Source organism: Suricata suricatta, chromosome 10, assembly GCF_006229205.1.
Source record: "Suricata suricatta isolate VVHF042 chromosome 10, meerkat_22Aug2017_6uvM2_HiC, whole genome shotgun sequence".
NCBI classification, from domain to species: domain Eukaryota; kingdom Metazoa; phylum Chordata; class Mammalia; order Carnivora; family Herpestidae; genus Suricata; species Suricata suricatta.
This window is the reverse complement of record NC_043709.1, coordinates 87932369-87955900: the sequence shown is the minus strand read 5'-3', so window position 1 is coordinate 87955900 and position 23532 is coordinate 87932369. Positions and strand designations below refer to the sequence as shown.

The window sequence follows — 23532 nt, the reverse complement described above, 5'->3', positions numbered from 1 at the left end:
CCAGTGCTGAGATGTCTGCCCAGGGAACATTTGTTGAAAATATTTAAGAGCAAATATATTATTTAGCACTGTTGCTGGGGCCAGATAAGGGATAACAGTTGGGCAAACAATAGACTGACTGAAATGCCTGGGAATAAAGGCTAGGGAATGAGATGATTTGGGGAACAAGGGCGTTGAAAGCTTTCACAGTCTCTGGGAATCTGTAAGACCACACACATGCCCAGGGCACGAGCATGCGCAGATAAGACCTGTCACGGCACAGAGCTCTCATCCCTGGCTGACCTCCAGGCTCTATGCAACAAGAAGTGAAGACCGAGGCAAAGCTTCCTGGCTCAGTGTTAAAGGCATCTCCCAACATACACACAGAGCCTATATACAAAGACTAGAATGATTTTTAAATTAAAAAAACTTTTTTGTCTCCAGTAGTCTGAGGAAATAGAACAAGGACTTCAGTGAGCATACATAATAAAGAGTACAAACTACTAAATCATAGTTAAGAAAATTCACTAAACAAACAGCTACTGTAGTAAGAAGCAGCAACAAACCCTGAAGAAAGGGGAAATCTGATTTCCAGAGTTGTCACATTATAATATTCAAGATGTCCAAGTCTCAGCAAAAAATTGTAACACATGCAAATAAACAAGAAAGTATGTGTTATGCACAGAAAAATACAGAAACGAATAGAAATTGTCCCGGCGAAATCCTCGTTACTGGAGCTGTAGACAGAGACTTTAAGTAAACTATTTAAATATTCTCAAAGAGCTAAAGAAAATCACATACAAAGAACTAAAGGAAATCACAAGAATGATACCTCACCAAATAGAGAAGATCAATAAAGAGATCATAAAAAACAGACAACTGGGAATTGGCAGAATTTGGGTTTTTTTTTTTTTAATCTTAAGACATTTTTGCCTTTGCCTAAGTTTCTTTCTTAGTTAACCTCCTTGTTCACTAATTCCTGTATTGAGAAAGAGGGAAAAAGTAACATTTTTGAAGGCCTGTATATGGTACAAGTCACTCTACCCTAAGTACACGATTTAATCTTCACAAAACTCAGACACTAAGAAATGGTATCTCCATTAAATCAAAACAAAATAAGTCTCAAAAAAGTCAAGAAATATTTTTGAACCCAGTAGTCAAACCTAGTCCTGGCTTGAATTCAAAGTCCATGCAATTTCTACCACATCAACTCTGCCTGAAGCTGAGCAGCTAGTTCACTTTACCAGATTCTTTTTCTAGTGAACAGCTTAGGTCAGGAGGTGTGTGGGGAGCTGGGGAGCACTTTGGATCCTGAGGAGGAATAGAAATGATGTGAAAAATCCTTTTTTTATGTTTTATTTTTATTTACTTTTGAGACAGACAGACAGAGTGCAAGTAGGGAGGAGACAGAGAGAAGAGAGAGACACAGAATCTGAAGGAGGCTTCAGGCTTTGAGTTGTCAGCACAGAGCCCAACGTGAGGCTCAAACTCACAAACCACGAGATCATGACCTGAGCCCAAGTCAGGTGCTCAACCAACTGAGCCACCCAGGTGCCCAAATGGGAAAAAATTTTTATCCAGGGCTTACCTTCAGGAAATAGGACCTAAAAGATAATCAGATTTTTGATGTCATTCAAGTTAATATCCATTTAGCATCTTTTACTGATAATTATGCTAAAAAAATAAAACATGAACATACCTGTCTCTTTTAGTTTCGAGCTATATTATCAGAAACTTCTCCCCTCCACCTTCTCATGATCCTAACCTGTGTCTCTCAGGGACTGGTGGGAAGTGACATTTGAGAGAACAACAGCAACCACACCTTCAATAATGTTCTCTGTAGAATATCATATTAGAGATGTTATTTCTTGAGAAGAAACACCATAAAATACATATAGATTTCTATTCACCAAGAAGTTCCTCACTGATTCTAATTCCACAGAAAGTTGGAGAATCTAAGAACACGTTTTTGCCATCTAGCCAGTTTACCAGTTAACTAAGCTCCTATTGAGCTTAACAAAGAATATTTTTGAGAGGAAAACCTTGCTCATCTATTGGAAACCAGCTAGAACCCGACTTACATACATAGAGCATCAAAATTACGTGGGCAAGACACAAACTGAGAGCATCACTAACAGTCCAAGCATTTGCTAGCACGGCAGCACTGCGCCCCAGCCGGAGAGACCACCGCGTCTTCAAGGAGCCACTGAGTGCGGGCCCACCGTCTTCTGCCACACTGAAGACAGGCCGTACATCCTGGGGAAGCCCCCGGACGCCAGTGTGATTCATCTCCTTTCCGTGAGGCTCTCCTCACTACAGGTTAACTCACTCCCAGCCCTACCAGAAGGAGATCTGTCACGTTCTGGATAAAAGTGCTCAAACCCCAACTGCTATGCCTCTTGTGCAGGGATGCTGCTTGCTGACCTGCGGGGCCTGACACCCATCCACTGATCAGAACACACGAGCGCAGAAGGAGATCCCCCAGCAAAAAATTATGATTGGTCTTTTTAGATTTTCAGTTACAGATGTAAACAGAGACCAAAAAAATCATTTGACACATGAGAAAAATAATAGAGAAGCTCCAGGAGAGTAATCAGAATAATTTCTCCCATTGAGAAAAGTAATGAGAACCAAGATAAGAGTGACAATAGCTATTATGTCTATGGCATTCATGTTTCAGGCACTGTTTCAAATTCTTTACACATATATTTGTTCATTTAATCCTTTTAACAGTGATTATTGTCTTGAGTCCCCTGATGTGAAAACTAAAAAAAAAAAAAAAAAAAAAAAAGTTGCACACTTTGTCCAAGGTCCCACAGCTAGTAGGGAATAGAGGCTGTGAACCTAGGAATCGAGGGCTAGAACACAGCATCTTCATCGCTGCACTACAAGGACTGACCTCATCCTTCTAGAGTATTATCCCTGTAGCCATTTATACTCATCCTTATTATGCGTCAGGCACAATTGTAAATACTTTAGATATATTATTTCATTTAATCTTTAAATTAAGTCTGTCTAGTTGGGATTATCCTCAATTTCTAAAAATCTAACTCATAGTAAGGGGCAGAATTGGACAAGAGAGTAAAAAGGCACAAACTTCTGGTTATAAAATAAAGAAGAGAACATGTCCAATTCAGTGTTCTTTTCACATGATCACTGAACAATTTTAAACATGCTCTTCTACAATGCCCCAAATCACCAATGTTTGTATTGTCAATCAATTGTTCTTTTAAATGAACTCTTTTATATGATCAAATCAGTTAAGAAGCTTTAACCTGAGAAAATCACTTAAGAAAAATACATATTTTTATCAATCTATATATCATCTATATATCTATATATATTATATATAATTATAAATATATAAATTATATATACTATATCATATACTATATACTATACCATATACTAGATATAGTATATACTCTATCATATGATATGCATATTATATATATTAAAAATAAGAATCAAACTAAATAATGCATGTAAAAACATTTTGTAAACTGCTAGGTGCTATCCAAATAAGATATTGTCTTATTGGATTAAACCCACAACATAGTGAAAAGGGCCAGAAGAAGGAGGCACATATAGAAAAATGACATGTGATCCGTCCTTTTTGTGGAATAAGGGATGGTGGGAGTCAGCATAATGGGGAAAGCCTGGACCGGAGAAGAGCAGAAGTGAGGTCAGCACTGCAGAGCTATACCCACCCATCGGGTAGCCCCATGTGCTTATTTCAATTTAAATTAAGCAAAACAAGGGGGGCCTGTGTGGCTCAGTTGTTTAAGCATCCGACTTCAGCTCAGGTCATGATCTCACTGTTCACACTGGGCTCTGTGCTGACAGCTCAGAGTCTGGAGCCTGCCTCAGATTCTGTGTCTTCCTCTCTCTGCTCCTCCCCTGCTCACACTGTGTGTGTCTCTCTCTCAAAAATAAATAAATATTTTTAAAAATTTAAGTAAATTAAGTAAAACCAAAACACAAATTAATTTTCTTGGTGACACTAACCACATCACCCGTGGCAAATAACCACATATAGCTGGTGGCTCCCCTTTGCACTGAGGGGACGGAAACAATGCCATCACTGCAGACAATACTATGGGATGGCCCAGCTCTAGAGAATAGTCGAAGGAAAGGAATTGAATTTTTTACAAAATATGAAAAAAATAAAAGATATTATTTGATACCATGGTGTATCATGATTTATAGCTTTGTAGTTTTTACAGAATAACATATATTACTTGAGAAAACTGTTTTGATTTACTGTCTTTTAATAAGAAAATACACCTGTCACCTTGTTCTAACTTAATTCTCAGCACCTCTGTTACGTACCGTCTCTCCTGCAACAGTCCTGTTCTAACCCCCAGGCCCAATCTTCATTGCTCATAGGGCCAAAAACTGACTTGAATTAAGTTAGGCTTTTGATTGATTGTTTCTTTGCTTTTACTTATTTTGTTATGTGCTAGCTCCCTCATTTCTCACTAGATCATTCAATAATGTTATCTCTGATCATTTAAGTTTTAATATAGAGGTTGGAACCAAAGGCAAATACCTTGAAAAACAGAGGACATAAATTTTGAGTGAACCAACTATAGAAAAAATAAATTTGTGCCATTTAAAATACTTTTAACATTCCATATGCTGGAGGCTGTTTTCTATTCCTACAACGTATCACATGTGAATGAATGTAAAAGTAAATCAGAATATTTGTTTTCATTCTTTAATATTTCGTGTTCTGACTCTGATTCTCGTACTGACCAGAAACCAGGAGATAAGCAAGTCAAACTGATGCTCCGATCACTCCAAGGTATGTAACCTCATTGGGGGGAACCAGGGGAAGACATCCGCTGAACTCACTCTTTTCTCTCTCTTCAATCCCCTGGTTGGCTTCTCCTGTTGGCCTTTGCATTTCTAAATAGTCCTCAGACTGTGCTACTGACACTGGTTTGAGGACAGACTTAGAAAGCGCTGCATTTGAATAAACCGAAGAACTCTTTAAAATCTCAGCACCCCAGGCGCCTGGGTGGCTCATTCAGTTCAGCTACCAACTCTTGATGTCAGCTCAGGACATGATCTCACGGTTCATGGGTTCCTGCTTGGAATTCTGTCTCTCCCTCTCTCTGCCCTTCCCCTACACGTGTGTTTTCTCTCTCTCAGAATAAAAATGTTTACAAAAATAAAAACTAAAATCTCAGCGCTCAAGCAATGTCACATCAATTTTCAGAATCTCTAAAAATATTTTTTAATGTTCTAAATGGCTTCTGTTTACAGATAAGGCTGAAAACCACTGTTCTAGACAAGGAACAAAAATAATTATTTGGGTATTTTAAATGGATCTAAAAAATTCAAGGTCAATCCATCTCTTGTTTTGGTTTAAATATAATTTACTAACTTCAGAATAAAACGTAACATATATGTATGAGCTTGTGTGTGTGCATATGTATATGTATTTGCATGTGTGGTGCATGGGTACATCTGTGTGCGCATAAATTAGTTTTAATCAACCTCCCAAAGAGATCAGCTAACATTTTTATAATTAATTTTTTTAATGTTTTATTTATTTTTGAGAGAGAGAGACAGTGTGAGCAGGGGAGGATCAGAGAGAGAGGGAGGCACAGATTCAGAAGACAGGCTCCAGGCTCTGAGCTAGCTGTCAGCACAGAGCCCGATGCGGGGCTCGAACCCATGAACCATGAGATCATGACCTGAGCCAAAGCCGGACACTTAACCAATTGAGCCACTCAGGGGCCCCCAGTTAACATTTTTAAAGCTCTAATCAGCAATCTACACTCCAAAGGTGATACTTCATGGGCTTCAAATATCTCTGCCTATATCTACACAATATAGTATGTCAATTAGCATAGGGATATTAGAAGTAGTTTTTACTGGTTACATGAATGGTGTTCAGTATATATGGGTTGCCATAAATATTGTACAAGAAACTTCACGAAAGTTTCTGTCAAGCCCAGCACCCCACAGAGTCTAGAATAGTGCTCTATGCTTAACACTCCACTCAGTCTTTTCTCCCCCAATGTAGGGAAGTTTATATCACCTGATCTGATTAGAAGGTTGGCTAATCTTACTGTTAGAACACATTTTGTCACAGCTAAGTCAGGTCAACCTTTTGTGTCCCATTGATGCAGATTACTGGTGAAAATGCCCAAAAGAGAGTTGAGATTTTGCTATTTTCTTAGAGTTTGTGTTTTTCAACTTTTTTGATATCTAATTGAAGTTCACTAAACCACATGTGTTTCAAGTATATGATGTGAGCTTTGATATACATATATGCCTTTATTAAACCACCACCACCATCAAAATAACATTTTCATCACTACCAAAATGTCCTTGTAACTCCTCTTAGGAGTTCCTAGCCTTACTTCTATCTCAAACCCCCTTCACTGATTTGCTTTCTGGCACTCTAGTTTACACATTCTGCAACTGTAAATAAATAGAACCACACAGTATGGACTTATTTTGCTTATGTTCTTTTATTCATCATAATGATTTTGAGATTCATTAACATTTATGCATGTTTCAATAGTTTAGTCCTTTTTATGGTGTTAAATAGTATGCCATTGTATGTATATAACACAATTTATCTGTCCATTTACCTGTTAATGGGCATTGGATAGTTTCAAAGTTTTTAGCTATCATAAAGCTGCTATCGACAGTTGCGTATTGTGTAGACTTAAGCTTTCATTTTCCTTGGGTAAATATCAAGGAGCCATGTGTAAATGTGTTTGTAGACCTTGAAGAATATCTGAGTCATATGTAAGCATAGGCTTCGCTTTTTCATTTTATTTTATTTTATTTTATTTTATTTTATTTTATTTTATTTTTAGAGAAAGAGAGAGAGAGCACAAGAAGGGGAGAGGGGCAGAGAAAGAGAGAGTCCACACTCAGCGCAGAGCCTGACGCAGGGCTGGATTCCATGACCCTGGGATCCTGACCTGAGCCAAAATCAGGAGCCTGACACACAACCAGCTGAGTCACTCAGGAGCCCCTATTTTGTTGCCCTTTATAAGAAATTGCCAGGGGCACCTGGGTGGCTGTTCGTTGAGCATCCAGCTACAACTCAGGGCAAGATCTCACAGTTTGTGAGTTCAAGCCCCATGTGTGCTGACACAGCTCGGAGCCTGGAGCCTGCTTCACATTCTCTCTCTCTCTCTCTCTCTCTCTCTCTCTCTCTCTCTCTGCCCCTCCCCTGCTCATGCTTAATCTCTCTCTCTGTCTCTCCCTCAAAAATAAATGAGCATCAAAAACATTTTTTAAAAAAGGAAACTAATAAACTGTCCACAAAGATTGCACTATTTTACATTCCCATCAGCCATGTATAAAAATTCTGGTTTCCACATCCTTCCCAACATTTCTATGGCTCCTTTTATTTTATTTTAGCCATTCTATCGGTAACTCATTGTACTTTTTGCATTTTCCTAATGACTAGTGATGCTGAGCATTTTTTATATGTTTATTGGGCAATCATATTTTTCTTTGGGAAGTGCATGTTCAAATATTTTGCTCATTTTCATTGGGTTGTCTTATTATTGACTTGTGAATATTCCTTATAGAGTGTATATACAAGTCTTTTGATAGATATGTTAAAAATATTTTCTCCCCTTCTGTAAATTGCCTTTTTATTTTTGTATTTTAAAATAAAAACATTCTTTTTTTAAGTGAAGTACAATTTACCATCTCTTTTATATGTCATGCTTTAATATTCCAACAAACACTTGCCTACCTCAAAGTTACAAGGATATTCTATCTGCTTTCTCCTAGAAGTTTCATAGTTTTTGTTTTAACTTCATAGTTTGACATTAAAATTTTTTAACATTTTATTTACTTTTGAGAGACAGAGAGAATCTGAGCATGAACAGGGAAAAAGCATAGAGAGAGGGAGGCACAGAATCTGAGCTGTTAGCACAGAGCTGGATGCAGGCCTTGAACTCACAAGCTATGAGATCATGATCTGAACTGAAGTTGGACACTATGGCGTCCCATAGTTGGACATTTACTTCTATAATCCATTTTGAGTTAATTTTTGTATATTCTGTGATATATTCAATGCATTAATTTTTTTCCAGACCACCTTGGACCAGTAACCTAGATTATTGCATTTACTGAAGACCTTCGGTAACTTAATGTTTCTGGGCTGTTTCTTAACAGTAAAATATTGCTGAAAAGGTTTAGGTTAGTTTATGTTTAATACCAGGATGTGTTAGGTACTGCTGATGCTGCAGATACGTCCCATGTTAGAAAAGTAAGTGCCCGAAGAGAGCAAGAAAGATGACTGGAAGTGTGAAAGTTAAACTGTTTATACATGGAAAGTAGAAAGAGGACACTTGTTGCTGAAAACATGTACGTTTTTAAGGCATTTAACATCAACTCTCCCCCAACTACCACCAGGTGTTGGGCTGGTGTGTAACTATATAGGACACATAGTTTCCAATCTATCATAAATTCAAACCCCACTTTAATCCACCCTTTGATGTCTGAAATGGAGATTTCTAATAGCTGGTAAGAATGTGTGTTCTAATTATACAGACAGCTCAAACTCATGGCCTAAGAATCCAAAATGCATCATAAGACTCTTCTGTTGGTGCAAATATTTCCAGAGGGTTATTACTTTGAAATAAATGCAATTTAGCAAATGTTTATATAGCACCAAGACTAGGAACCTTAATAACTCCTACAAAATGAAATTCATATATTGCCCCAATAAAATGTCCATTGTTCAAGCCCATAAAGGCTTCACTTAAAATGACTCCATTCTCTCTATACAAATCCACAATGTGAGCTTCTTACCACTGGGGGTCCCAAATATTCCTTGAAATTTGCATAAAGGTTTTAACCGCAACCCTTGGAGGCACTATCTTGGGTGCGTTGCCTGTATCCCTCAAAAGCACAATATCTGACCCGAAATTAAAAATAAAGCCTCCTTTTGTAGCTACAGGGAGCTTCTCCACACTTCTTTCAGAGATAGGGCAACTTCACCCCTCAGCAACCAGCCTCAGTAGCCTCCAGAGACCACCATCTCTGAAACAAAAGTCAGGGTAAGTCTAAATGGGGAGATCGTGCTCTTTCTGAGGCCCTAAACAACCACAAGCAGAAAAAAAGAGAAAATGTCAAAATCAACAACATAACAAAACTTTCCTGTCACACTAATCACTACAAGGTAATGCGTGTTACAGAAGGAGAAGCCAAGTCTACGTTAGTGCCCTCCAGCCAAAGATCACGCACACACAGTTGGGGTTATTGCTTGTTGTAATGAAAGAGATGCACAAACGGGGAACCACGGGGCATCTCAGTGAGAGGATGCTTACTATTGGATTTCGGCTTGTATTAGATGGTTTGGGGGGGGCTTCAGAGAAGTAGGGCTCTCCTCTGCATTGGAAGTTGTGAGGAGTATGGGGCAATTTTATGACTGGAATATATCTCATCCATAACATAAAAAGAATAAGTCAAGGCAAAAGGTATAGCTGGTAAAGAATCTATAGGCATTCATGTTGGCCATGATAGGAGAAAGTTTGGCATTTTTGTTTTTGAACAAAATTCATGTGTTCAGTCATGGTTACAGAATAATCTTAATTTTTTCTTGACCCATCATAGTCACAGAGTGACCTTGTCTGGTGTTGTCGACTTCTGTGAAGTCGGTCATGGTCAACAGGATGCTATGGCCCAACTACAAGTGTCAGGCCAGCTCCTACTAATGACAGGGCCAACCTGATGGTGCAAGATCAGTTCCTGGCTATCATTTTGTCAGCTGTATGGAAATGTTTGCCAAGGAACTATGGATGATTTCTCTGAGGAACTGACATTTCCCCTAGGAGTAAAGGTAATCTGTTGCCACAGCCCAAGGGCTCATTTAGCCCTTTCTTCTGTTTCCTTTCCCTCACCAACACTATTTTTCCCTGCATGTGAATTATGCCTAGACAGTAGGAGTCAAAACTGGCTTCTGACATCATTCCCAACCTTCTCTAAAGTGAGAACGTTCCCTGGCTGTGGAGTGTCTATGATAGTTTCTATTGTGAGAAAATTAATAAGAAGAAGAAGAAGAAAAAAAATAGTATAGTAATAACAACAATAATAATAATATGCCAGTACAATTCAAAAGAAAAGTAAATGATAAATAATGTATACAAAAAATGGAACCAAAGGTGTTTAAGGGTATATTATAAGATTATGGGACAGAAAATAAAATAATACAAATGCTTCCTTTCAAAAATGCATTTCTGATGTAGAGGATATTGAAAAATGAAAGATTAGGTCTTCAAAGTTAGTGAGCTGAATTTGATTAGTACCTGAAGAAAAAGTGAGAAAAAAAATACATATATCCTTTTTCTCACTCATTTCAAATCTTGATAGTATAAACAAGAAATAGAAGTATATCCTGCTGTAGAATTAATGAATACTTGCAAAACTCACCTGATCAAAGTCTTTAAATCTCATGGAATTTCAGATCTTCAAAAGGCTTTAGGAGTTTAGAAAAGGTTAAAGCCTTAGGCCCATGGGCTGAATATCCCAGCTGCTAATAGGCTGAACAATAGGTGATTTAAATAAGATCTTTTTCTTATCTAGCAAAATAAAATCATCCCTCTGGGAACTGGCTGTGCCTCCCTACTGGGAAGAGTCCCCACTCTTCCATCTAGAAAGGCCATGAGAGAGTATCTGGGTGATGAGGCACTTGGACAGCTCTTACTACTGATGGCTTCTGTATTGGAATTCCCAATGGCATTATTATCTTAAATATTTGGTTCTGAGGGTAAGCCATGGTAGTAAAATATGGTAAATGGGTTATTTTGTATTTTTCTGGCCAGCAAGAGATAAGGTATTAGTAAACCTCTCAAACCATCATTTTTGTTATTTTAGTTATAAGTTCAGATTTAATTTCAACAAATACCTATCAGGGTCCCCTAATTAGTAAAAAGTTATGCTAAGTACTTTTGCCTCACTCCATGCAACAATGCGGGAGGATAAGTATAAATATGCCTGGTTTTTGGAAGAAGAGTCAAAAGAAACTATATTATTCTCCATATGTCATTTAGTAAATCAAAGTCCTGCTGATGGTGAGAAGCCCAGCATATGAAATAGCACAGGAATCTCACCTCTGATCAAGAGACAATCTTCAAAGTACGTTTAGCACAGATTCAGAAACATTGTAGGTTAATTCAGAGATGCAAGCATAGAAGCCCACGTAGTAGATCTCTTTTACAGGTATGGAGACTGAATTCCATTTGACTGCAAATCAATTTCATATACGCTCATAAAAATGTCTGTGTAATTACAGGGTACCAAATCCAATGCACAGCATCTAAGAACTAGCCTGAGAAGCAGACACTAATTACCATCTAGGATATAAAAGGGCACAAAGCACCTGGGAATCTAATTTCTTTTCACTACCATATGCAGTAGTGGGTGTCGAGAAGTTAAAACACTCTTAGATTTCACATTTCTTTTTACTGATAAATATTTGCCAACATATCTTATATAATCAGACATATTTTAAGAGCTTGTAAGTTCTACCAATTTAAAAGGATATGAGCAGGTGGCAAGAGCAGCCCCAGCAGCAAAGAAGAGGAAAACCTAGCTGACAGGAATGCCACACTGTCACGGCCCCTGAAGGGTTGGCTCTCTTTCTTCCACCGTTCTATTTTGCACATTACAGGTGAATTTGCTCAATATTTGTTTTTGCAAATAATTATCTTGCTGCATGTTAAACAAAAAGATACAGACATTCATTTTGGTTGTTTTATTACAGTATGTCGGGCACTATTAGTTGCTAACTGACGTACCAAACGTAAACAAAGAGTGAGGCAGGCTCCAGACTCTCACCCATTTTGGAATACAGAGGAACACGGCGGTAACCTGCGAGAGGAACCAGAGCTAATTAGAACAGCACAGATAAGTCAGCAGTGTTCTCGATGGCGCTGCTGAGAAAAAAGGTTATCTTTACTAAGCACACGTAAAAACTATGACAGCATAGTTATATTCATCTTGCGTGTTAATTCCCCACACAAAAATAAAATATTCGAAGCTTCTATTCTGACTTCTTACTGCCTAACACTGAACACACAGCTCACACTTCTCCTCTCTCAAAGTGCAGTGTGCTAAATTAGCCACCACCCTTCTGCTTCAGAAAGATTCTGTTTCTGGAGGTACAGCTCAGATGGTATTAAGAAGTAAATACATTGCAACGAGGTAATTGGGGACATAGTATAAATCACCTCAGGAAGCGGACTACAACATAAAGGCAGCCCTGAAAGGAGTCAAGATGGATTGTCTTGAGCTCCCAGTCTCTTCTTGGGCGGAAGAATGAGTCACTGCTTCTCCCTTCTCTTTGATTCCCATGCTTTATTTCTTTGTAGTAGTCATGACTACTCTTAATTTAAACAAAAGAGCGATGATCTATGTAAAGAAATGCTCATACATGCCAAGTTGGGTTGTCTTCCCAGCAATCCCAAACCACAACCCACCTTCTGTGAGAGAACACATTTCTATAATGCCACTGAGAGAAAATATGTGTCAACTCATAAAATTTCCTTTTCTTCTGACTATCATGGATAGAGCTATTTGGTACAGCAATGTGTGTCTTTGGTAAATTTAAGTTATAGTTGTTATCACAATCCTCTTACTTTTAAGAATATTACCTTTGTTCATGCTTAGAACTGGTAAAGTATATTGGCCAAGAAATTCATTTCCAGCTATTAAATTTTGACTTTCAACAACAAAACGCATCAATGCCAATTCTGGCACTTGGATAATAAATGTGAATGTTTCATTCCATCTTGGACTAAAAGCTGAAATATAAAGGAAGATATAATCAAAGAACATAGACACGGTCTTTAGGGAATAATACATAATATCTGTTCTCTGAAATTTTTCTTTTCAACATTTAGTAATATTAATAGTTATGTTTTAGGGCACTTGAATTTTTCACACACTCAAAGAGAAAGGAATAATAATGACAGTAACAATAATTATTGGGTCCTTAGTATTGCTGGGCAATAGAAGACCTTTAAGTAGATAATCTCATTTAATCCTTACAATAAACCTGTCAGGGTTATTACAACCCACATTTATGGATGAGAAAACTGAGCCAGAAAGATGTTACATAACTTCCTCAAGGTTTCACATACACAGCCATTAAGTGGCAGGACAAGAATTCAAACAAATGGAGTCAGATTTCAGAGCAGAAATGATTGATCATTAGGCAACATGACTGCCTAATTTCATTAGCAAATACGTTAAATAACAACTTAGGCATTTCATTAACAAATATGTTAAATAACATCATTTTGCTCTATCAGCTGTTTTGGGAAGAACTCCATAGACAGTTGTTGGCCTAAGAGCTAAGGGCTCCAAAGCCAGCCTTTGATCCTTCTTTTGACTAAGTGCTCATTTTAAAGTCCCAAGTTGATGAGTAATTTGGATCTCTAGCAAAATAAATCATCCCAAACAACAATTTCTTGCCAAATAATAAATCCATCACAATATGACCCAAATCATCCAATTCATAAGTGTAATTTAATGGAATCAAGAAATTCCCATCTGGATAAAATATACAATCTGCTTCACAAATATACAAAGGTGCAGAGAGAAGTAATATGCATTGTTTTCATGTACAAAGGTAATGCTAGCCTGCTATGTCAGTAAGTTTTGCCCTTTAGTTACCCCTCCAGAAGCATTAGAGAATTTGTGACTAATTATATTTTATGTTTTCTGTGTATATTTGTGGTCAACAAGCACACATTTACCTGAGAGTAGTCCAGGATACAGTCTATGCCCATGAAAATATTAAACCAATTAATTCATGCTGGTATAATGAATTGCCTTAAGAAAAGAAAGAATTCTGGGGCACCTGGGTGGCTCAGTCAGGTAAGCATCCGAGTCTTGATCAGGTCATGATCTCATGGGTTGTGAGTTCGAGCCCTGCATTGGACTCTCTGCTGTTAGCAGAGTCCGCTTCAGATCCTTTATCTCCCATTCTCTCTGCTCCCTGCCCTCCACTTGTGTTCTCTATCTCAAAATAAATTAATTTTTAAAAAGAAAAGGAAGTAATTCCATAGAGTACAGGAGCAGGTGTAAGAGTTAGTTCTTTATAAGACACTGCAAAATGTCTGCACAAAATTCTTATACTGATTTATCTTCCTCCTCCAACCCTACTTTACTATAAACTGTCTCTCTTTCTCTCTTACCATATATTATATGTGTTGTATGAGAAGGTCATTTTAGTTGTGAAAGAAAAAAAGAAAGAAAAAAGGAAGAGTGGGAGGGAGGGAGGGAGGAAGGGAGGAAGGGAGGAAGGAAGGAAGGAAGGAAGGAAGGAAGGAAGGAAGGAAGGAAGGAAGGAAGGAAAGTAAACCGGGATACCAAATTTGATAGTTACAAATATAGTTTTCTCTGCATGACCAAAACTGAAGAATTACTTTTTATCCAAATATGATCACAAGTACATCTTATCCAAATATGATCTTTTTCCTTCCAGAAAAAGGAAATATAATCTTTTTCTTTCCTTTCTATTCATTTTCTACATAAAATATAGGGAAAAAAAGTACCTAACACCTCATCATGGCTCTTACGATTTTCCATGACCATTCCCAACATAACTTTTACATTTTATCTCACGCTGATCCCTCTTAAGTATCTTGTACTCCACCCATCTTAAAATTCAGTACTTTCACCTAAAGTGTTTGAATTTAGTCTTCTCCAGGTTTTAGAATGCATATTATTCTTTTTGCCTGCAATGTCTTCATTCATAATCTCTGTAAAAAAAAATCCTATTCATCCTCCAAGAACCATCTCCAAATGTGCCCCTTCCACTACAATCTCTGTACTTTCCTTAAAACACTAATGACTTGGGGCACCTGGGTGGCTGAGTCAGTCAAGCATCTGGCTCTTGGTTTTGGCTCAGATCATGATCTCACAGTTCATCAGTTCGAACCCTATGTCTGGCTCCATGCTGACAGTACAGAAGCTGCTTGGAATCCTCTCTGTCTCTCTGTCTCTCTCTCTCACTCTCTGCCTCTCCCCTACATGTTCTCTATATCTCTCTCTCAAATAAAGAAATAGACTTAAAAAAATACTAATGGCTCTATCATGATAGTTTTATTGTATCTCATCTCCCATACTGAACTGAAAACTAAAATAGGGTTAGTTGGGACATACATAATACCTTTAATAAGTGGAGATCTTAAGTTTTTAATACTTAGCACCAGAGTTCTAATAAAAACAGGCTGAATAATGTCAGATAAATAAAATTTGATTTTTTGCAGGAGTATTTCCATAAAACTCAGGACATAATCTAAATTCTAATGGGAGCTAGAAACACATTATAAGAGGTATGCTGTATAAATAAATGTTCTGTGCCTCTTGCCAGGAAGATTCCAGCACGGGGATGAAGAGAACAAGATATAAGTTACTAAAAGCTTCCTGACAGAAGCAGTTACCATTTCTCGACACTGCCATTGTAATGTGTAATGTGCCTTCAGCCATAGGAGTGCCAAATAGGGCAGCAAGTCATCACCAATATCCCTTCTCACTGACAACCTATGGTGAGGTAGCCAAACTTTCCCCCATCTCTTTTCCATGCCCTTTGCACGAGGGGGCCACACTGGGATAATAGGGCTGTGAGTGCAGGCCACAGATGGTGGATATTACTGGAGACTACCAACCAAGGGAAAAACAAAGAATAATAAAATTGCACCTGTTTTTCTGTCAGTGCCATTTAATCTGGTACATATTTTTAGACTCTGAAATGAAGTCCACAATACTTTGGGAATACGCACTCAAAGAAAATTACAGACTCAAGAATCAGTTCCAAGTTCTTCCCCAAGGTGATCCTGACTCGAGGTCAATTCTAGGAATCTACACATGAATGTCCTTAATGGTTTCAACCTCAACAAAAAAGTCACAATGTCACTACTACTATATTACATAAAATATTGCAGGATGCCGAACTGAAAATCTTACCCAAGTCACTTCTTCCATTTCTACATTTCCCTTCTGGGAAAAATGACTGAATTATGAATCCAAATATTTTATGAGTGGGTTTCTATGGCATCCTTAGCAAGAGCCAGAAGCCACAGACCTTTGATCTAAAATAATTTAAACAGTGAAGTAAAAATGGGTAACATGCTGTATCAGATCAATTGTACATTCTTTATTCTATACAAAGGCTAGATGCTAAGTAGATTTGCAGCCATCAAAATGCCTCTTGACTCCATCAATATGGGGCATAAAAAGGAGGTCAAAGTGTAAATATCAGTAATTTGGTGTGTCTGGGTGGCTCAGTTGGTTAAGCATCCAACTCTTGATTTCAGCTCAGGTCATGATCTCATGGTTTTGTGAGTTCAAGCCCCACATCAGGCTCTACACAGACAGCACAAGGGCTGCCTGGGATTCTCCCTCTTTCTCTCTGTCCCTACCCTGCTTGCACTCTGTCTCTCTCAAAATAAATAAATAAACTTTTAAAAGGCAGCAATTTTCTGACCAAATTAATTTTTGTATCTGTAATCTGAAAATATATCTGAACAATACACTGAATCTTATCAGATTGTTTTTGCTGCATATAACTCTTTGGTCACCTTAAACCTAATGCAAAGCCCTTGCCTTATGAGTAATAAATATGTATCAAAACTATGTCAATAGATAAATTTTAAGCCTTCCAGCAAGAAGTATAGTAGAAGTTCAATAAAATATATTAGGAGCTCACCATTTCTTTTAATGACACGAGTCTGCTGTTTTGTTTGATCATTTGGAACACCAAAAAGTTCTAGAACCACTAGTGTGTCAGCTTTGTTAGATGAAGAATGGCTACTGGGAGGCAACTGGGTACCACTGATGAGCTGCACAAAAGCATTTGAACACAAGATTTTAGCAGGATATCAAACCGCATAGTCACATAATTTGAAAATAAAACATGTTATTCCAGAAAAGATTATAGACTCAGTTCCCACCAAAAAATTAAAAGTGGAATATAGTGACTATTTTAAATTTTAACCCTTTTATCCTCGAGTGTCAATAGGAAAATACTAGGAATATGTCTATAGTATTCCACTCTGACTATATAATTATAGTAGAATTCACATTGAGTTTTATCGTTCAACATATGTTTATTTCTAAAGTATCTCTTATGGGGGCACTTGGGTGGCTCTGTTGGTTAGGTGTCTGACTCTTGATTTTGGCTCAGGTCATGATTTCATGGTCATGAGTTTGAGCCCCACTGGGCTCTCTGCTGTCAGCCCAGAGTCTGTGTCAGATCCTCTGCCCCGGTCTCTCTCTGCCTCTCTCCTGCTTCTGCTTTCTCTCACTCTTGAAAAATCAATTAACATTAAAAAATTTAAAAAAACCAAAGTATTTGTTATGACTGCTAAAAACCATTGTTTAAAAGTACTGTTACAGGAGGGCCTGGATAGCTCACTCGATTGAGCATTTGACTTCGGCTCTTGTCATGATCTCATGGCTTGTGGGTTCGAGCCCCATGTCAGGCTCTGTGCTAACAGCTCAAAGCTTCAGAGTCTGTGTCTCTCTCATTCTCTCTCTCTGCCCCTCCCCGACTCATGCTGTCTCTGTCTCTCAAAAATAAATAAACATTAAAAATTAAAAAATATATAAGTATTGTTACCATTACAGTCTACTCTAAATCAGACTAGGTTACTCTGATAACATGAACTATTTTGAAAGTCATTTGTTTGTCTACAGCCAAAAATTAGAAACAATATTAATACTACTTCTGAAATGTAAAAAAAAACACTCCATAATTTTCTATGATAGCATTTTTGATAGTATAATTTATATGTTTGGATAATTTATCACAAAATCTTATATTATCTCTTGTTGTCAATATTATCATAAGTAACCAGAGTCTGACAAAAATCCATGATTTCATATGTATATTAAGAACTGGGTATCAGAATACTTTAACTAATCATAGTTTTGTTTAACCTTTTATTAATCTATTGAAGTTAGGTTTTGTTAAGGAGCAAAGTCCAAACAAAAAATTATATTTGAGGTGTATTAATTTGTAAAATGCACTAATATAAAAATTAAGGTGTAATTTCAATTTCCAAAGATTATAATAAATGGGAACAAATAAATAAGTATGAAAAAGAAAGTAAGAAGGAATTAAAGAACAAAGGAAGAGAAAAAAAACAGAAAAAGGGCCAATGTGTAATTCTCCCTTTCCTACATCCACATATTTAACTATTAGCTGGAAACCATGGTGACTGTTCAACTAATAAGGAGAAGATTCAGCTTTGGTGCACCTCATGCCAAAAAAAAGTCACTGAAAATAATAATAATAACTGAATATGAGAACTGAAAGAGAATTTAGAAGCTATTATTCAAATAATTTTTACAAATAATTGAACTCTGGTTCACAGAGCCCTTTCAGGGGCCACCACAGAAGACAGATGTCAAACAGAAAACCCTTAGTGGTCAATGAGACTACCTCTGTTTTCATCTATTCGCCTTATGCATAAGACTTTGAACTTGGAAAATGGTTGCATCATTTTTATAAGTTTGAAAATGGATGACCAAATCTGAAACTCTTAATTTGAGAGATGACAAAAATTAAACCAGAAATGTTGAAATGTCTTTACCGGGAACACAAAGCTAATGGCAAAACTAGATCTTTTGATCCCCAAATCATGCCTTCCACAATTTGTACTAGTTGTAATCACAAAGCTCCCTAGGATGATCAAAGCAAGCAAGCAAGACCCATGCAACCATGGCAGCAGTTTCCTGGGAAAATCATTAGTCCTGCCTGTTTTACATCATGCCACTTATGTCCTGGCATGAGACCCTTCAGAAACAGACAGATAGCATTTGTAAACATCCGTGCATTCTAGCTATCGTCCACCCTCTCTTTCTCAAAGAGCACGTATCTTCTCTTTAGTATTCTTAACTGGAAAAAGAAGTCATTCATTCCATTAATTTACATATATGGAGCATATACTTTGTGTCAGGCACTGTGGATAAGACCTGAACAAAACACAGTCCTTATCCTTACAGGACCTTCAGATAAGTGAGGGAGAAAGACAAGTACAGGTAAATAAACAATTACAGGCATACCTTGCTTTATTAAGCTTCATTTTATCCATTTTGCAGATATTGCATTTTTTACAAATTGAAGGCTTCTGGCAATTCTGCATCAAGCAAGTCTATAGGCACCATTTTCCCAACAGCATGTGCTCACTTCATGCTTCTGTGTCACATTTTGGTAATTCTCACATTTTAAACCTTTTCAATATTATTATATTTATTATAGTGATCTATGATCATTGGTCTTTGATGTTACTATGGTAATTATTTGAGGGTGCCACAAACCATGCCCAAGTAAGACAGCCAACTAATAAATGTGTGGTTCTGACTGCAGATGTGGTGGAGACAGCAAGAGAATTACAATCAGCAGTGGAGGCTGAAGATGTGATTGAATTACTCCAATGATAAAACTTGAATAGATGAGTTTCACCCTCATGAAGATGCTGTGATGATTGTTGAAATGCCAACAAAGGATTTAGAATATTACATCAACTTAGTTGATGAAACAGTACCACACCACCCCAATCTTCCGCAACTGTCACCCTAATCAGTCAACAGCCATCAACATTGAGGCAAGACCCTCCACCAGCAAAAAGATTATGACTTGCTGAAACCTCAGATGATGGTTAGCATTTGTTAGCAACAAAGTATTTTTTATTAAGGTATGTACATTTTTTAAAAAGACAGAATATTATCACACACTTAATAGACTACAGTATAGTAAAAACAAAACTTTCATATGTTATAGGAAACCAAAAGATTCATTTGACTTGCTTGATTATGATATTCACTTTATTGTGGTTGTCTAGAATGAAACCTGCAATATTTCTGACATATGCAGCAGCTAGTATATGCATATATAGGGTGTTATGGAAAAACAAAACTATAAAAAGAAGCAGAACTAACTTAGTGACAGAAAAAAACTTCCAAAAAGAAGTGGCTTCATAAGTCTTGAAAAATAAGTGTGATGCAACAGATAGGTTAAAGCTGGAAGAACAATCCAGCCAAAAGAAAAAGCTTATGCAGTGCATGGAGGTATCCCGTTGATAGAGAAGGCTTCTACATGGTTACTGGAAAAGGTCTGAGACTGGAAGTGGTGAGAAGCGGGGCTGGAGAATTGGGCTAAGTTCCAACTAAGAAAGCAAGCAGCAAGCACAAAGAAAAAGTAATAGGCATTATGAGATTAATACTGGAGCACAATCTCTCTGGGCAACTTGGGGAAGATGAGTCAGGAGGACTGAGACAGACTAAGTGAAAACCCCTTAGAAGGCCAAAGGAATAAATGTGATGACAGATGACAAATTCTTTAAAAAAAAAAAAGCATATGGCATCAGACCAACGGATTGGATAAGAAAGACATTTCAAAGTAGCATCAGTGAAATATAGAGATGGATTGAACACAGGAATTGATAAAGATGTGGAATTTTCTAGGCTGAGTTCATTGACACAGTGAATTTGAGCAAGTTCATTGACATTTAAAGAAAATAAGATTGGACTAGGCAGGGATGTTCAGCCTTTAATATTTTTAAGTGACAGAACAGGGATTAAACATGTAAGGATGCTAAGTAGGATATTTAAAATATGCATCAGCATTCCAGAAATGAAGTCAGATTAAAGATTTGAGCATTGTTGGTAGTTGAAACCATGAATGTATATAAAAGAACACAAGGAGAATAGTATGAGATGAAGGTTAAGAAAAAGCCTTAGCAATATAAATATTTCAGAGCTGGGTAGAGGAAGAGAAGCCCACAAATACAAGTAGGAAAGAATTATTTGGGAGGGAGATGGGTAGGAAGAGATGGGAAAGCCCCAGCACAGTAGAGATTTGTGAGGAGTAGGAGAGGACCACATAAAGTGGCTGATTCATCCCTTTTTCTCACTGGAACAGCAATGACAATGACTAGACTATGTGTTTAGAACATTGCAGACTTTTGCATTTTTTCATTCATGCAAAAAGGCAACAGGGAGACCTTGGTTCAGATGTGGAACCACCTACTATTGAGTCTGAAGAGATCAACAGAAATTTAAAAGGCACTAAAGGAAATCAATGGAAGTAAAAATATTAATGTATACCTTCCAGCTAATACCATACCAAAAAATAAAAGAAAAAGATACTGTTTTAAATTGCTGTATTAAAAAAATAAAAAGAATGCCAAATTTATATTTGCAAAGGCAGTTTAATGGACAATATTTTACTGGATCCTAGAAAGAGTGCCAACTAATTGATTTGAGGCTGCATCGGTGCTGAAGGCAATATCCACCTAGCTACTGTATGCCCCCGCTTTAGAGTCTCAGAATCCCTAATAACCAAAAAAAAAGTCAGCTGCATACTTCACTGGCACTATGTGCTGCAGTGGCCAGGATCATTTCTGTCTCATTCAATTTTGTTATCTCCACCTCCATCTCTGGAAAACAGCAACACCTCTTAAGTCTGTTCTCATCAGGGACAAAAAGGCTAGGGCCTGAAGTGGATGAAAATAGTCTCCTAAGCCCTGTGAAATCAGGACAGTGGAAGAAGGACCCAAGAGAGGAAGACTTATGGGGCATGCATTCTGGGTGATAGCATTTTCCTGTTCTCTGACAGCCAGGGAACCAGGGAATGGAAATTCTTACCAGCCACCAGCACCAACACACTTTCTTGAGTGAGAACAGGAGACACACACACACACAAAAAAACCTGACTGGAGAGGAGGTGCCACGTGGCTCAATTGATTAAGGGTCCTACTCTTGATTTCAGCTCAGTTCATGATCTCATGATTCATGAGATCAAGCCCTGCATTGGGCTCTGCACTGACAACACCAAGCTTGCTTGGGATTCTCTCTCTCTGCTCTGCCTTGCTTGAGCACATGTGTATACTTTCTCTCTCTCTCTCAAAATAAATAAAATAAACTTTAAAAAAGAAAAAAGAATCAGAGATGCTTCATATGGTTCTAGGAGCAACTAGTTAAACAAAGGGAGGGACCAAAGAGTCCTACCCACTCAATATGTTGCAAACTACAGGTGCAGATACAATCTAAGATAGAATTGCTTATAACTAAATGGAGAAAAAAAGCTAGAAGCTTTTCAGAGGATTCAGTGACATTAAAAAAATATAAATATAGACTTAGGTTATAGAAGAATAAGAAAGTTTTCCCAAAATGTCTGTACTATTGGAAATAATAAATTTTAGACAGGTACTTTTGCTCCCAAGAAAATGACACAGGCTATATAATAAAACAAAAGATGAAATAACAAGACAGGAGTCAGGGGGAAAGGGTGCTGGCTAGGATACAGAGACCTATATGATGAAAACTATAGAAAACTTATGAAAGAAATTGAAGAAGAAACCAAGAAATGGAAAAACATTCCATGCTCTTGGGCCAGAAAAATAAACATTGTGAAAATGTCAATACTACTCAAAGCAATCTACACATTCAATGCAATCCCCATCAAAATTGCACCAGCGTTCTTCTCAAAGCTAGAACAAGCTATCCTCAATTTCATATGAAACCACAAAAGACCCCGAATAGCCAGTTATATTGAAGAAGAAAACCAAAATGGGAGGCATCACAATCCTTTAGCCTCTATTAAAAGCTGTCATCATCAAGACAGTATGGTATTGGCACAAAAACAGACACATAGACCAATGGAATAGAATAGAGAACCCAGAGCTGGGCCCATAAATGTATGGCCAATTAAATTTTGACAAGAAAGGAAAGAGTACCCAATGGAAAAAAGACTACGTCTTTAGCAGGTGATGCTGGGAGAACTGGACAGCAATATGCACAAGAATGAAACTAGACCACTTTCTTACACCATACACAAAAATAATCTCAAAATGGCTGAAGGACCTAAATGAAACCATCAAAACCCTTGAGGAAAAAGTAGGAAACAACTTCCTTGACCTCAACTGCAGCAATTTCCTACTCAACACATCCCCAAAGGCAAGGGAAATGAAAGCAAAAATGAACTATTGAGACCTCATCAAGATCAAAAGCTTCTGCACTGCAAAGGAAACAATCAAGAAAACTAATAGGCAACTGACAGAATGGGAAAAGATAGTTGCAAATGACGTATCAGATAAAGGGCTAGTATCCAAAATCTACAAGGAACTCACCAAACTTCACACCCACAAAACAAATAACCCAGTGAAGAAATGGGCAGAAGACATAAACAGACATTTCACCAAAGAGGACATCCAGATGGCCTATAGGCATATGAAACGATGCTCAACATCACTCATCATCAGGGAAACACAAATCAAAACCACAATGAGATACCACCTCACACCAGTCAGAGTGACTAAAATGAACAAATCAAGAGACTATAGATGCTGGCAAGGGTGTGGAGAGATGGGCACCCTCCTACACTGTTGGTGGGAATGTAAACTGGTGCAGCTGCTCTGGAAAACAGTGTGGAGGTTCTTCAAAAAAACTATCAACAAAACTTCCCTATGACCCAGCAATAGCACTGCTAGGGATTTACCCAAGGGATACAGAAGTGCTGATGCATAGGGGCACATGTACCTCAATGTT

At 37.6% G+C, this 23532-nt stretch overlaps 1 protein-coding gene and 1 long non-coding RNA gene across 3 annotated transcripts in view; both read right to left on the bottom strand.

Annotated features, from left to right (window-relative positions):
• LOC115305507 lies at positions 1 to 11265 on the bottom strand. The gene is made up of 4 exons (XR_003914817.1): positions 11082 to 11265; positions 1679 to 1816; positions 1568 to 1583; positions 1 to 15 (listed from the first exon to the last, which is right to left on the bottom strand). It is a non-coding gene; the product is annotated as an uncharacterized LOC115305507 (long non-coding RNA).
• Positions 11266 to 11710: 445 nt separating this feature from the next.
• Positions 11711 to 23532, bottom strand: part of PLCZ1 (phospholipase C zeta 1) — a 50536-nt gene continuing 38714 nt past the window's right edge. For both annotated transcript variants that reach the window (XM_029954620.1, XM_029954621.1), the window contains 3 exons: positions 16688 to 16820; positions 12624 to 12773; positions 11711 to 11841 (listed from right to left, as the gene is read on the bottom strand). In XM_029954620.1, coding sequence (XP_029810480.1) covers positions 11756 to 11841; positions 12624 to 12773; positions 16688 to 16820 — 369 coding nt within the window. In that variant the 3' untranslated portion in view covers positions 11711 to 11755. The remainder of the gene's footprint in view (positions 11842 to 12623; positions 12774 to 16687; positions 16821 to 23532) is intronic.